The following is a 17,158-nucleotide window of genomic DNA, read 5'->3' on the forward strand; positions in this document are numbered from 1 at the left end:
ATCACGATCATACTCTTAGTTTTCTTATCATACTTTTGCCTTTTATTAGTTTGTACGCTCGGTAAACATTTTTGCCAATGCTCCAGATGCCGATTCTCCCTATGTATCGCTCCGTGCAACCATGTGATCTCACTCATTGCACCTGTCTGTCATCATTTTTATTATCCGTTAATCCATTCATTTGTTCTGTATTTTTACCTTCATTCTCACTTTCAACGCCGCTCTTACAGCTACCTGGTACTACCTCGCAAATATCACTATTCATACCTCTCATATCATTATTTTCTACATTCTGACTTTCAACAACGATATCACTCTCACGACCTGAAACACACTTTAAATCCTCACATTCCTTACACTTTCTATACACATTCACTCCACTATCATTGACGAACCATACTCCAACCGCTCTCCTCAAAGTATACATCTCACAAACGGTACACTGAATAAATTCCTTTATATTAAAATTTTTGAACAAAGATGGTGATCTGGCCATTGTATTCCTTCTTATCGGTGCCATGTGCACGCTTTTAATCGTATCTATCAAATTACTAATTGAAATAACTCAGAAAACATACAAAAATCACACAGACACGTAAGACACGAAAAGTAAACAATACTACGTAAGATTCAAGGAAATTTACCAATTATTACTTAAAATAATACTTATCTTTTCAGGAGCTCTCTACAAACACTACACACCATGTAGCCCTCTCCATTATGTTATTCATTATCAGCAGTGCCTGTTTTAATGAATAATATTTGAATCTAGCACTGGTTTTTTGCTTAATTTAGCATTGATTAAATCTATGCTAAATTATGCTAAATAAACTAGAGAAGAGCTATTATAATCATTTCAAATAACTTTGTCCATAAAAATCATAGAGTTAAATCAAAAAGTAAAAATTTATGTTATCATCATCATCATTTGAAATAATTTTCTAATAAGAACATTTTTTTTTTTTTTTTTTGGTTGGGGATATGAGAATCGTTCTTCAGCAGGTCTTGAACTTAGAACATAACTTCTTGCACTACATGCGTATGAATTTTTGAATTGATATTTCCATTAATTTTGTAAGAGCCATTGGGACAAATTTGTTATTCAGAGAATTCCTTCAGATCTGAGTGTTAAAAGTCTTAGCTTCTTTATAAAATATTGACCTATTTTGGACTTACATACTTCAGATATATATATATATACATTTGATTCTCACTATAACGATCTACCAAAAAAGTACCAGTCAGTTCCATAAATGTATGCTACAAAAATTCACTATAGCATACTCTCCCCTATAACAAAATATTCTTGGTTTGTTATATAAGCTATTGTTGCTCCTATTTGCTGTGATGAGAGTCAACTATATTTTAGTTTTCCTTTCTTGTATCTTATTTGCCTTACAAATGGTCTGATTGAAACCAGAATTCAACCAGTCCGATATTATATACATCTTAACTCCTAGATCTTATTAAATTCTATAGAGCTAGATAGGAGCAATTGCTATATATAATTTAAGACCATTTATATCGCCTTTGTTAGCCATATAAATGGACAGATTGAAAACAAAAAATGAGAAAGATTCAACTTTTTGTCTGAATTCCAAATAGCAAACTTAAGATTTAATCCAGCCAGAGTCTCTGAATAACTTGCATTTGACTGCAACAGATTCTTTCCAAAGTCTGGAATAAAAGTTCTCTCCTAAATAAGGCATATTTGAAAAATTCCAGTCAACTGCATGGCTGGCTAAACCAGATCTATCTGTTCTATGTATGCCAGACCACATGAGCATGGAATTCTATATACTCCAGGGTATTTGTAAAAAGGTATGTTATCTTTAGGAGATCTCAGCAGATTACGAACATTTTGAATTGTTTTAAAGTTATTGTGATGTTGTAATCTGTGAAAAGAGATTTTAATTGATAAACTTGCAGTATAATGGTATTGTGATGGACTCTCTATATTGGATATTCTGGTTATTGGGAGCTGAAGGGTTTGAAAATAAAATCCCATCAACTGTTTCCTTAGAGTTGCCATTGAGAACAAAGAAATTAGAATCTGAAGCTCTGTCTTGAGTCTGTCATCATTTTGTATAATAGAAACTGCTCTAGTCTTTAATGTGTGGAGATATAAAAATTAGGTATAAAATATTATACCTAATTTTTTAGAAGGATGGTGAAGAGATTATGCATAAAGATAACATCCTGTATGTGAAGGTTTATGATAAACATCAAGAGTAACACCGCTTTCAGATTTTTGTGATGAAAACATCAAGGAAAAGGAATTTTCCCTTTCTCAAGTTCTAATGTAGAAATTTTTGTAGGCTTGGGAGGCTGTTTCCAAGTAATGAAGATGTCATCCACATATCGCTACCATACTGCTGGTTTTATACTTGTTTCTGCTAGGAAAGTTTTTCAAAAGTCCCCATGAAAAGGTCAGCTGCAGGAAGAGAGAGGGGAAGGCTGTCCATGGTGAGTCCCACCTTTTGTTTATGAAGTGTATTGTTCTACTGAAAAAAAAATTCAGTGGAGACAGTGTTCAAAGAATTCAGTAACATATGGTGGATAAAGGTCTGTAAGGAGATCTAATGTATCATCAATAGGAACATTGGTAAAGAGTGATACGACGTCATGACTTGCAAGGATGTTAGTCAATATCTGTAAACTGAATAGTCGTCCATTTGCAAGGATCACTGAATAAATACCAAGGACTGACACTAAGTGATAAATGGAAATCGCTCATTAAATCTTTCAACATTAGATATTTTGATTTTGCCAACAATTACCTTCTTTCACTAACTGCAGACAACTAATGCATGCCATGTGTTTTTATCTGCTGCCTGTTTACATTGTAATAGTTTTTCAGCATTTAATCAATTTCATGATCTTTGTATTTATATTTGTTTTGTGGTGTCTAGCCCCTGAAGTTACCAGTTCTCTTTTAGGTAATGAAACTAGCCAGTGTAATTTGTTTATTTAGGTAACCACTTAAATTCCCTTTCTCTATGTATCATTTTTAGTTGAAAAACTTTCTTTAATTAAGAAATTATCGAAGTTATCACTGTGTTTATCAGGTTCTGTTCTACTATGTGTACTGCTTCCTTGATACCTTATAATATGCCTTTTCAAGATCAACAGAATTTAAAGGAATATCTTCTTATATGAGGGTTGTTTCAAACGTTCTGCACTCCATACTGTTCGTAAACCAGACATTTAAGAAAATATATTGACAGGCCTTCAATATTAATCTCTTTTCTACCTTAACTGGTAATTAGTTTACGGAATTAACAATGCATATAAAGTATATTAATTAAAGGTAACTTTAATGAATAACTCACGTTACCATCTTCAGGAACATAAAGTTATGGTATGTGCACGCAGGCACTAACAAAAGCAAATGAGGAAGAAAGCAAGAAACTAATATTGGTTTCTTGCTTTCTTCCTCATTTGCTTTCGTTAGTGCCTGCGTGCACATACCATATCTTTATGTTCCTGAAGATGGCAACATGACGTTGCCAAAATATAGAAGTTATTCATTAAAGTTACCTCTTAATTAATATACTTTATATGTGTTGTTAATTAACTAATTACCAGTTATGTATGACCAATGTATAAGCCTTGCTACTAGAACTTTTCTACCTTATTTCTGTTGTCCAGCATTAGGATAAGTCTTGTATTTCTACCACCAAACTTTTTTATTGGTGCATTTGATAAATTGAATCACTTCAGAGAAACCTCGCATTTATCACAGAGTGGTTCTTCTTCCAAGTGGAGCAGATTGAAGTCTGGAGGGGACTACATGGGATTGGTAGGTAAGAAAGTACCTACCATCCATACTTTTCAACAAGATCAGATGCTTCATGGGAAGCATGTGGTTGGTCATTGCATGATATCTGATCTAATCCTGATTCTTCCAACATTTTTTGAAGTCTTATTTTGTTGAACAGGAATGCCAAAAACAGAAAAATCACCAGATTTGTCGTCAAGAGTCATGAAGTTGGAAATAATTACATATCCCACTGGTCAGATGTGTGGTTTGCAGAATTTTTGAAATAATCCTTGTTATTTCCATGATTTCTCGGTAATTTACCTTAAAGAAAAAAAAAGGGTGCTTGCTATTTTATACTCAGTGATTTATGCTTGGTATCTTTAAAGTATATGCTTATAGCATAATTTTATAATATTCATTAACTTATAAATTTCATTCTTTTTTTAAATGCATTTGCACTATTAATAGGCACGGTGTTATCATGATATTCAAACTTGAGGGTTTTCCTTACTTAATTGATAAGAACTCATTCTTTTCAATTTAAAAAGTTTTACTACATTCCTAATTAGAATGCTCATTCTCATGATATAAAGTGGAAAAGAGAAACAAAATGGATACGGTATCCAAGAAGAATCTCTCTGAGTCAAATTTTTTTTTTTTTTTTTTGATGTGATTAAGGTAGATACAGGTATTAAAAACTGTGCTAATTGCAAAGTATAAATTTTTGTTGTAGATGTATTTGTTTACATAACTCATTCTTACTGCTTCAGTAAAGAAATTTATTTCCTTTTCAGACTGGATTATTTGGTACTAAGCCAACAGCTTTTGGAACAACTAACACTACTACTACCAGTAGTTTTACATTTGGTACAGGTACTAATACTGGTGCAGGATTGTTTGGGCAGAAGCCAGGTGGGTCCCTATTTGGAACAGGAACCAGTTTAGGAACCTCAACTGGATTTGGTAAGTTGTCATATAACCATCCCCACACCAATTCTGAATTTATCCTGAATGTACCCTCAAGGAATGTATACAGGATACTAAGATAGTACTATATGAAAATTTTACATTATTACTAACTTCCTATTGACAGTTTTCCTCCACATTAATCTTTTATCAGAACTCCAATATTATCAGCCCTTATATTTTAGTCTTCTACTTATTGCATCAATCCACCCATATCTTAGTCTTTCTCTGGGTCTTGTTCCTGCCATCTTGGCATTAAACACCCTTTTTGTTAACTTTTCTTTTCCCATTCTGTTAAAGTGGCCATACCACCCTAGATTTGCTCTGCTCATACGTCATTCTTCAGTGCATAGAATATCAGGTTCTTTCCTAATATCTTCATTTTTAATATGATTCTGCTGTTGATGCTATCTGTTCTCTACTCTTCATGGGCTCCAGTCTTTGATCATGTTTTATTTATAGCCCACCTATAACTGCTCTGGTTACATAAGTTAAAATCAGTTTGAAAACTCTTTGTATATATATATATATATATAGCTTAGTGTTTTGATTAATTTCTCTTATTTCATATAAATTTATTCAGTTGACTCTATTTGGCATGTATGAAATTCTCCATACTCATAATAGTGCTTCAGAGTATAAACAGCACCAAGAGAGGATAAGGTAAATTAATTTACTGAACTTATTAACATTTCACTAGTTTTATTCCCAGCATCTTCAGAGCATAAGTTATAAAGATTTCGTTTAGTGCCTGTAATTTAATTTTGACAGTATATATATCAGAACACAGAATTATAATTAAATAATTATTTATTGACTTATTGCTGATATTTCACTGGTGTTATAACCAGCATCTTCAGAGCACAAAAACACAGTCACAGTACGTGAGACTATAACAACACAGTGTAACAAAGGGATTAGTTTAACAAAATTTTAGCAACAACACAAAGACTAAAAACCTACTTTTATTTTCTTCCAGTTGATCCTGTGTGCAGGGATATCCAAAACATTGTCTGCTAGGCCCGACTCGCCATAGTGATAATGCCAGATGTATCTTTTATGTTCAATGTTCACAGTTTTTCCTGTTTGACAGTAATAGGCTTGATCACACAAGCAGGGTACTTCGTAGACTCCTGGATGTGATAACGAAGGGGTGCTGTCCTTGGGTGAACGGATGAGAGTTGCTAATTTGACACATGGTCTGAATATAGTGTGTAGTTGATGTTTATTGAGAAATCTAGATATCTTTTTCGATGTGTTTAATGAATGGGATGGCAACTTTTGTTGTTCTCCATGGTGGATAGTTGGAGGGTTTCTTAGGACCATTTAGAATTTTGTTTATCTTATGTGGATTATAGCCATTGGCCAAGAAGGTGTGGCGTAAATGAGCCAGTTCAGCAGCAAGAGCATTGTCATTGGAACAGATTGCTCTCGCTCTATGAGTTAGTATTTTTAAGATACCATACTGTTGAGAAGGGTGATGGTGTGATTGTTTGTGTTAATATCTCCCTGTATGTATGGGTTTTCTAAAAACTGAGAATGATAAATAACCATCTGGAAGACATATAATTAGTGTATCTAGGAAGGGTAGACAGTTATTAGCTTCCAGTTCCATTGTAAAGTGGATTTTTGGATGTTGGCTATTTAAATGTGCTAGGAATGTATCCAATGTGCCTGGGCCAAATAGCAAGCACATCGTCAACATAACATGCCAAAGTGTTGGTTTGAGAGTGGCTGTACTGATAGCTAGTTTTTCCAGGTGTTCTATGTAGAAGTTGGCTGGGGGGGGGGGGGGCATAGCTGTCCCATCTAATTGTTTGTATATTTTCCCTTTCCATGTGAAATATCCTGCATGTATTGTGAATTTAAATAGTTCAAATATATCAGAGGGAAAGTGTGACTTTAGCAGATTAAGGATTTCAATTAGTGGTACATTTGTGAATTGTGATGTAATATCAAAGCTCACCATTAAGTCTGAGCTTTTTAAGGAATGGTGTCTAAAATACTTTTTAGGTGGGCAAAATTTTTGACAAAGGAGGGAGAATTGTTTGTCTAGTCAGTTTGTATGCGGGACTATTTATACTATCTACAATAAGGCATATGTACCTCGTTTGTGAATTTTTGGTGCTCCATATATCCTTGGTGTTTTAACATGGAAGGATTTGAGTATGTTTACTGTTTCTTTGAGCCATGAAGTGACTTTAAACAAAATGCACTCACTTTTACAAGATCAGTCAACATACAAAATTATAGATCGCAATCCCACCAACACACAAAAGAATAAGGTGCATAAATTACTGAAAAAAGTCACTTCCTGGCCCAAAGAAACAGTAAACAAACTCAAGCCCTTCCATGTTAAAACACCCAGGATATATGGAGCACCCAAAATTCACAAACAAGGTACACCCTTATGCCCTATTGTAGATATTATAAATAGTCTCACATACAATTCTTCCTTCTTTTTCAAAAATTCTGCCCACCTGAAAAGTATTTTAGAACACCACACCTTAAAAAGCTCAAACTTAATGGTGAGCTTTGATATCACCTCATTATTCACAAATGTACCACTAATTGAAATCCTTAATCTGCTAAAGTTGCACTTCCCCTGATATATTTGAACTATTTAAATTCACAATACATGCAGAATATTTCACATGGAAAGGGAAATATACAAACAATTAGATGGGACAGCTATCGCCCCCCCCCCCGTTAGCCAACTTCTATATAGAACACCTGGAATAAGTAGCTATCAGTACAGCCACTCTTAAACCTACACTTTGGTTATGCTATGTTGACAATGTGCTTGCTATTTAGTCACATGGCCGAGACACACTGGATACATTCTTAGTACATTTAAATAGCCAACATCCAAAAATCCACTTTACAATGGAACTGGAAGCTAATAACTGTCTGCCCTTCGTGGATACACTAATTACACGTCTTCCAGATGGTTCCTTATCATTCTCAGTTTTTAGAAAACCCACACATACAGGGAGACATTTACACAAACAATCACACCGTGACCCTTCTCAACACTATGGTATCTTAAAAACGCTAACTCACAGAGCAAGAGCAATCTGTTCCAATGACAATGCTCTTGCTGCTGAACTGGCTCACTTATGCCACACCTTCTTGGCCAATGGCTATAATCCCCATAAGATAAACAAAATTCTAAATGGTCCTAAGAAACCACTCCCACTATCCACCACAGAGAACTACAACAAAAGTCAACTTCCCATACATTAAAGGCACATTGGAAAAGATATCTAGAATTCTCAATAAACATCAACTACACACTGTATAGGGTCAAATTATCACCTCTAATCCGTTCACCATCCAGTATCCCTCCGTTATCACATCCAGGAGTCAGTGAACATAAAAGATACATCCAGCACTATCACTATGGCAAGTCGGGCATAGCAGACCATGCTTTGGATACCCCTGCACACAGGATCAACTGGAAGAAAACAAAAGTACTGCACAGAAGCTTTTAGAAGTCAGAGAGATTGTTCTTAGAAGCAACAGAAGCCTTAAAACATATTCCGAATCTCAACAAATACGGCTGTATAAATTTGCCTAAGATTTGGAAGAAAGTCATCTTAAGACATAACTAGAACCTGCTTTCTCTCTCTCTGTTTTTTTAGGACTTTAGGATGGGCTGGCAATTTCGGATTTAGCCGACCAAATTGTATTCTTATTAGTTAAACCCAAATAAAAAATGATGGTAAAACATGACAAAATTTCATGCCGGCTGGGGCGTCGCCTGGTTAAACAAAGGCCCCCCCCCCCCCCCCCGTTGTTTTTGCCAGGAAACCAGGGCGAACAGCAAAAAGTCAGCTACTGGAACAAATCTAAAAACACACCCCTACTCAACATCACCAGAGTTAAAGATCGGTACTATCAACATAAGAAGCCTAAATGGCAAAGAAATGGAGCTAGCTGAGGAATTAGATAAGTACCAGATCGACATAATAGGGGTGACTGAAACAAAAAAGACAAAAACTGGTGAGATCTCTTTGAGCAGTAAATACAAAATGTTATAATCAGGCAATGACAATCAAGGAAAAGAAGGAGTAGCCATAGTATTCAACACAAAATACGATGCTAATCTTCTTGAATGGCATTCAGTCTCAAGTAGAGTGATGTGGGAAATACGAGACTGGAGAACTGGACAATGAGACTTATTTGTGCCTATGGTCCCACAGGTTCTACTAAGGTAGAAGTGTAGGAATTTTTTGATGCTTTAGAAAAAGCAACTGACCCAATGAAAAAGGAAAAGTTGGTCCTTGTTGGGGATCTAAAAAGCAGAGTAGGAAATGATTGTGAGACATACAAAAATATTTTGGGCAAAATTTGGAGAAAAGAGCAAAGCTAATAATAATGGCAAATATTTGTTGGATTTCTGCTCAGGACATGGACTGGTTATTATTAACACCATGTTCCAACATAAAAATGTGCACAAATTCACATGGAGTGAAGAGGCAAGGAATAAGAAAAGTCTCATTGACTATGTTATTGTTGATAGTGATGTTTTCTCCCTGGTGCAGGACACCAGAGTGTACAGAGGATTTGAAATTGGAAGTGAACACTATTTAGTCTTGAGCAGGATAAAACTGAATTTCATATTGAAAAGAATAACATGTAAGAAAGTTTTAAAGCGAATAAAAGTTGAACAGCTCTCAGTTGTGAACTGTAGACTAAAATACACAAAGATTATTGAAGAAAAAATGAAAGAGTTTGAGAACAGGAATCAAACCTTGGAGATTCAGTGGCAAGCCTTGAAGAAAACCCTGATTGATTCAGCTAGAGAGGCATGTGGTGAAGTTGTCTGCAAGGATAGAAAAATTAGAACGCCATGGTGGACACAGGCAGTTAAAGATGGAGTGAAGGAAAAGAAGAACGCATATCAAAAGTTCCTGGCAAATAAGTCAGCTTGTGCTCTTAGAGAATACAGAGACAAATGCAAGAATGCTAAACACTGTGTAAAATTAGCTAAACAAAAGTCATGGGAGGACTTTGGCAAGAACATAGAAAATAAATATCAAGAAGGTGGCAAAATATTCTGGAGGTTGATGAAGAAGCTTAGGAATGGAGGAAATAGTGCTGTAAAAGGAGTTAGAGATGATAAAGATGACATGAAAACGGGAGAAAAAGATATCCTTGAAGTATGGAGTAATTACTTTGAAAAACTGCTAATGAAACAAGCAGTGATGACAGCACAGTGGTAAAAATCACTGACTAGGCATGCAGTCAGGAATACATACCCATACTTGAAGTAGAAAAAGCCATCAGAGGCTTGAAATGTGGAAAGGCAGCAGGAGTAGATTATATTCGACCTGAAGCATATGGTGGTATAAAAGTCTTACAGTGGCTGCACTGCATAGTTCAGAAAGCCTGGATAGAGGGACGAATTCCCGATGATTGGAGTAGAGCTTTCATAGTACCCATATATAAAAGGGGGAAATAGAACTGAATGTGAGAATTACAGAGGTATTTCCCTATTAAGTGTTCCTGGCAAGATCTATGCAAGTATACTTGAGAAAAGATTGAGAAGAATTGTGGAAGAAAAGCTGGGTGAAGAACAAGCTGGATTCAGGCCAAACAGAGGCTGTCAGGATCAGATCTTCACTTTACGACAAATAGTTGAGAAAGCATGGGAATATAACAAAGATCTGTATTTAAGTTTTGTCGATTTGGAAAAGGCATATGACAAGGTGCCAAGAGAGAAGCTATTCAATATGCTTCAGTTATATGGTGTCAATGGGGCATTATATCAAGCAATACTTAGTCTTTATTTGAGTTGTAAGTCAGCAGGCAGTTAGAATTGAAGGAAGTACAGGAAGACGGTTTAATGTTAAATTTGGTGTGAGACAAAGATGCACATTATCCACTCTGTTATTCATTATCTATATGGATCACATTATGAAGGAAAGTGGTATTAAACACGATATCAAAATTGGAGATGTTGATGTCAGCTCTTTGCTTTATGCAGATGATGTTATACTTCTAAATAAATCTGCTACAAGTCTGCAAGATTCTCTGACTAAATTGAATAACTGTTGTAATAGATATATTATGAAGGTCAGCAGTAAAAAGACAAAGACAATGAAACTAGGCAGAATCATTGAAAATGTCAACTGTATTGTGAATGGAGAACCTATGGAACAAGTAAAGCATTTCAGCTACTTAGGCACGATTTTTAGTGAAGATAGTAAATTAAATATAGAAATAGACAACAGAATCAGCAAAGCTGGTATGGTGGGAAGTCAATTGAATAAATTCATATGGAATAAGAGAGAAATTAGTCAGAACACTAAATTAGCTGTCTACAAGACAGTGTTCAAACCAGTTTTAACTGATGGATCTGAGAGCTGGGTCAGAAGTAAAACACTTGACCAAAGACTAGAGACCCCAGATATGAGAGTCCTGAGAAAGATTAGAGGCGTGAACAGATGGCATCAATGGCAATATCATATTAAAAATGAGGATATTAGGAAAGAACTTGACATTGTCAGCATCCAGGAATGCGTTAGAAGAGCTAATCTCAGGTGGTATGGTCACTTAAATAGAATGGGAGAGGAAAGATTAGCAAAACAAGGGTTCTCTGCCAGGTTGGCAGGAAAATGACCCAGAGGAAGACCAAGATATAGGTGGATTGATATGGTACAAAGTGCCTTAGACGATAGAAATATAAGATCTGATAATGTTGGAGTCTTGACAAGTAACAGACTGATTTGGTGGAAAATTGTAGATAGGAAGTTAGTAATGATGTAATTTTTTTCATGTAGTACTATCACATCCTGTACACCCCCTAGAGCATACATGGCAGGAATTTGATGATGATGATGATGTCTTTGTGTTGTTACTGCAATTTTTTTTTTTAATAATAGATAGAGGTCACCTAATTAGGACTTAAGTCTTTGTGTTGTTGCTGCAATTTTGTTAAACTAGTCTCTTTGTTAGGCCGTGTTGTTATAGTCTCGCATACTGTGACTAACTGTGTTTTTGTGCTCTGAAGATGCTGGTTATAACACCAAATAAATATCAGCAATAAGTCGATAAATAATTATTTACTTATAATTCTGTGTTCTGAGATATACCGTCAAAATTAAACAATATGTATGATGAACACATAAGCCTTTCTACACGTTTGGTTTAGTCCTTATTTGCTTGTCACAGGCACTAAACTAAATCATTGGAAACAATTCATTTCAATTTGTAACTTAAGCAGAACTAATATCCTTACATGGTGACCTCTGTAAACTGGATAGTTTAAAAAAAAAGTTAATTGGAAAAGCCAGGCTATCTGGTCTCAGAGTGATTGTCAATGAATGTCCCAGGTCTTCAGCAAATTAATGTGGCCCTATTTGCTGAAGTGTGGGGAGGAAGGGCTTCATAGGAGATGCTGATTCTAAAAATAGCTCTCAGTCCTATCGTGACTTTGGTGTATTTCCAATGTCTTCCACCATTTAATCCGTTGTGATGTAGTATTGCAAGCATTAGTTCTGACTTGCCACGCAAATGCTCATGGATGTAATTTTTTGTATTCTTTAGGTAACTTTGTACACTCTAGGATATGCAAGAGGATGAAATTGATCTTTAGGAGATAGCTAGCTGAATGAGTGGTTTGAAAGTGGCATGAAGATCATATTTGTAGAGAATTTTAGCTATCTTTCCTGACATACCCTTAATATACAAGATGTTAGTAATTTTTCTTTGATCTTTGTGTTAGTTGTGGGAGGGTTGTAGATAGTGTTTGCGTATTTTATCCAGGTTCTATCTATTGGCTAAAAAGATAGTGTGAAGGTTCCTGATCTCAGTTTCCAAGAGCTGTTTCATTTCAATAAATAGCCTTCACTCCTTGAGTAAGTGTTTAGAGGATGCCATACTATTGGGATGAGTGGTGGTATGATAGCTTATGTAAATACCTTCCTACATGTGTGGGTTTTATGAATTTATGAATCCTATTGATGGAAATGAATAATGAGCATTGGGAAGTCTTGCACATAAAAGTGGGTTGTACTAATTTTTGAGAATATTGGCTGTTGAGGTGCTAAAAATATATCCAGTGTGTCTGTGCAATAGCATACACATCATCAACATAACACAGCCAGACTGCCAGTTTATGTGTTAATATATTGAGTGCTTGTTTGTCAAAATGCAAAATGTTCCATATAAAAGTTGGCTAGTGGGGGGGAGGGGACCCAGAGCATTTTCATCCAACTATTTATGTATTTTTTTTCATTCCATAAGAAGTTACCAAAATAAATGATGAATTTGATAATTCAGTTATTTCAGAGGGAGAAATGTTTAATGTGGCATAACTACAATTTGAGTATGAAAATCAGCAATAAAAATATAAAAACTATGCAAAATAGGCAGGAACATGGGAAAACAGTAATGTCTTTCTCACTTGACATCATACAGAACAAGTAAAACAGTTGCAGCTATTTAGGTAGAATGTTTATGAAAGTAAATAATAGAATAAGTGAAGATGGTAGGGCAGGGAACCAGCCAAATAAATGTATATGAAATAACAGGAAACATTAGCTGATGATGTTTGGACCAGTTTTAAATTATGTATCTCAAGATTAGGTTAGAAATATAACATTTGGTTGAAGAGTGGAAACCACAAACATAAAAGTTCTGAAGAAAATAAGGAAAATTAACAGATGGCATCAGTAGTAAGAAGCATAATAAAAATACTTGAGAAGAAACTAAGAAAAATTGTAGAGGAAAAAAAACTTGGATAAGAACAAAATAGGTTCAAATGAAGTAGGAGTTATCAGGATCACATTTTTACTTTAAGACAAATGAGAAACATGGGAATGTATACACCAAAGAGCTACATTTAAGTTTTGTAGATCAGGAATAACATATGGTAAAACAGTATGAGAAATCCTGTTCAAAATGCTATAGCTACGTGTAAATCGAATATTATAAAAATTGTTGAAGGTTTTTTTTTTTTTTCAACTTGATTAGAAATTAAATTAAAAGGCTAAGAAATTATATTTTGTGTAATCCTTATTTGTAATCTTATTTGCTGAAGATAAATAAATGCATTGCCAAATTACCTTAATGGGTACTAAATGAATAATTATCATGTATGACTTAAATTATATGAATACTAATTGGTTAGTAGAGAAAACTCATAAGGAAGGAGAAAGTATTGAGCTGTTGTGTAACAATTTTCTCAAGATGCATGTGTAAGAAACAACTTGAGGACAGAGTGATAAATTTGATAATGGTGTCAGGTGTCTTGGTTAAGGATGTCACTGTTTTTCCACCAGTTGGTGACAGTGATCATCCTGTACTAACCTGGTAAGTAGCCAACTTTATGAATGTTTTAATCAGGACATGTTATAATGGAAATTATCATAAACTCGGAAGAATTCTATCTTGGTTCCATGGTATCAGTTACTGAATAGAAGGATTCATGGAAATGAATCCTTCATGGAATGATTCATTTCCATGAATCCTTGGAAATGAATGAATTGAAAGCTTTGCAAAGATGCTTATGATACAGTATGTCAACGTGTTCCTGGAATCCGAAGAACAAGTAGGATTGGAGTGAAATTTCTTATGGAGTCTTTCACAAGACTCCATAAGAAAATAATGATGTGGAATATTGTGAAAATAAGAGCGAGAGACATTATGAAATATATGAAGCACAGACAATTTCTGAGTGTTTACAGAAAGCTAAATTGGAATATGAAAAGAAAATGGCTGTGCAGGCTAAAGGTAACCCATAAGAATTTTATTAGCTCATCCTTTCAGACAAGGTCTGCTCGAAGTGTGTAGTTAAATATGAATCTTGCCATTTGGTTCCATAATCTTCCAATTTCTTTCAGGGAATAGAGTAGTTGCATTTCACCAACATTGTTAGCATAAACATCAAATTAAATTAAGTGCACCATCACCTATGGATGTCCAAACTTGATCAACAATACGACTTGTATTGTTGTTTCTGCAGTCAAAATTAACCATCCAAACTACAGCATGTATGATTCCTTCCACTACAAGGGTGTTGTGTGTGATTTTGTGCACTCTGATATTCTTTACCAGGGAATGTCTAATCTTGAATTTCCTCTTTTTGACCTTCTATGGTTTTAGAAGCATTCAGAATGTTTTTACATATCCCTCAATTCAAATCATTATGACCTCTCTAACATTTCATCAATTTAAGCTTGATTTCCTGTAATCTAACTTCCCTAAACAGTGAAGTGAATTTTCCTTGTGATTTTACTGTCCACTCCTGCAAATGGTGTCCTTTTTTCATTTCCACCGATCAAGCTATATCAAACGCTGAGGTATTTGTTATGAGAGGTATTTGCCTGGTGTGAAACCACCTCCCTACTTATTTGAAGGCATGAAGCAGCTTGAAAAGGTTCCGTGTTGGTCTATAGAGCAAACATGGAACCATTCTCTCTCTAGATCTCTGAACTATGTAAAAAATAAATAAAAATACAAAAAAAAAGTATAACATTAATAAAAATAGAAACACATTGTTAAGCTCATTCAGGGTATGAATATACAGGGATCCACACTGGTCCTCCCTAGTTTCAATATATTACTACTACATAAATTGTATGGACCATGGTGTCAAAATTGTACAAATGAGAAGGAACACTCACCAGGTTTTTGTTTAAAAAAATAAAATAAAATAAAATAAAAAATCTGGATGAAACTTGTCTGGAATGTTTGAACAACCAAACATTATATATTTCTGCATTTCAATTTTTTAAAGTTCTTTGAAACTTGGGAGGTCCAATGTGGTGGACACCCTGTACTATAGGCTTACATCCTTTCAGGAGTGGGTAAGTTACACATATATATATGCTTCACATCACAGTCTCATCCAAGTTTCATTTCTAGTGGAATGCCCTCACCCCCAGCCATTTGTAAGGCTGGTGAATGTATTCATTTGATTTTTTAAAATTTAACCAAAATAATCACCCAACATTTTGACCTTTAAGATGAGGGTCGAAACATCAGGTGAATATTTTAGTTTATAATAACTGAAGTTTTACTAAACATGGTAGCTGTTTTCATAATTTTTAAAATATGAAAGTTGAAACATTGAGAGATTATGTTAGCTCTATATTAAACTGAAGTTTTACCAAAACGTGGAAATTATTCTCATAATTTTTAAAAATGAATGCTGATCACCCTGTAAACTATGAAAGAAAGGATGGTGAATGCACTGTTTCTATTCTTCATATCCAGATACTTGTGATCTTGTTACTGAAATTCACACACAGAATTCCTAAGCAATATCTAAGCAGTGTATCATGGTGGCTGGGGGGGGAGGGGATGCAGTTTTACCTTCTCATTCCTTACAAAAGCTGTTGGATGTATTTGTGTTCATGTCTCTTTCTCACTCAGATGGCTTCAAGATAAAACTAGATCTATCTGCAAATCTTGGTTGCAGGGGACAAAGAAATGCATCACCAATTTAGCTTTATGGGTACCAAATGAGTAATCATTATAGGTGACTTTAATTTTCCAAACATTGATTGAATATACAAGGAATCTCGTGATATGAAAGAAGAGGAATTTATTGATTTGCTGCGAGACAACTTTCTCAAACAGCATGTGAAAGAAGGAACTCAAGGTCAAAGAGTGTTGGATTTGCTCATATCATCAGAAGGGGGTCTCTGTTAAGAATATGGTTATTTTATTACTAGTTGGTGACATTGATCATGCTGTGCTTTCTTGGGAAGTATCTAAATGTATTGATGTTCTGATGCTGAACTACAAAGGATCAACTTAGGAGAATACTATCTTTGGTCCCATGATATCATTTCCCCATTACTGAATGGGGAAAATATCAAAAATGCATGGGAATCTTTGAAAAAGTGATTAAATGAGATGGTATCTGAATGTATCCTTAGTGTTCAAAGAATAAATAGGTTGGAAGTGAAATGGATGTGCAACCTTATTAAGCAAGAGATATACAATTAGAAGATGATGTGAAAAGAATATCTTGAGAATAAGAACGAGAGGAGTTATGAAATATATAAAGCTCAGGCCAGAAAAGTAAACGGATATTGTGCAGAAAGCTAAATCGGAGTATGAAAAGAAATTGGCCATGCAAGCTAATGGCAATTCAAAAGAATTTTATCATTATGCTGCAAGCAAAAGAAAGAATGAATGTGAAAGAATAACTTTATTGAATGCAGATGGTACTTGAGTGTTGGAAGCTAATGAGATTGTTCAATTAATGAGTCTTCACTTTGCTAAGATGTATCAACCAGGTGTATGTAACATTGTGCACAGATCTACTGTTCCATTGGATGAAGGTTAGAGGCTCATACAAATGAGGCTGAAGAGCTGTTGCATAACCTGGAAAAAAATTTGTCTATAGGTACAGATGGAATATCAGTCCATTTGCTTCTTCTTCTTCTGCAGCTTCTCCCACTTAAGTGG

The 17,158-nt window shown here is 34.9% G+C and overlaps 1 protein-coding gene across 2 annotated transcripts in view; it reads left to right on the forward strand.

Annotated features, from left to right (window-relative positions):
- Nup98-96 (nuclear pore complex protein Nup98-96) overlaps nt 1-17,158 on the forward strand; it is a 610,292-nt gene that overhangs the window by 209,455 nt on the left and 383,679 nt on the right. For both annotated transcript variants that reach the window (XM_090395312.1, XM_090395313.1), the window contains exon 10: nt 4,558-4,726. In XM_090395312.1, coding sequence (XP_090251438.1) covers nt 4,558-4,726 — 169 coding nt within the window. The remainder of the gene's footprint in view (nt 1-4,557; nt 4,727-17,158) is intronic.

Source organism: Typopeltis vanoorti, chromosome 7 (genome assembly GCF_054136105.1).
Source record: "Typopeltis vanoorti isolate ZY-2024b chromosome 7, IOZ_Tvanoo_1.0, whole genome shotgun sequence".
Lineage (NCBI taxonomy): Eukaryota > Metazoa > Arthropoda > Arachnida > Uropygi > Thelyphonidae > Typopeltis > Typopeltis vanoorti.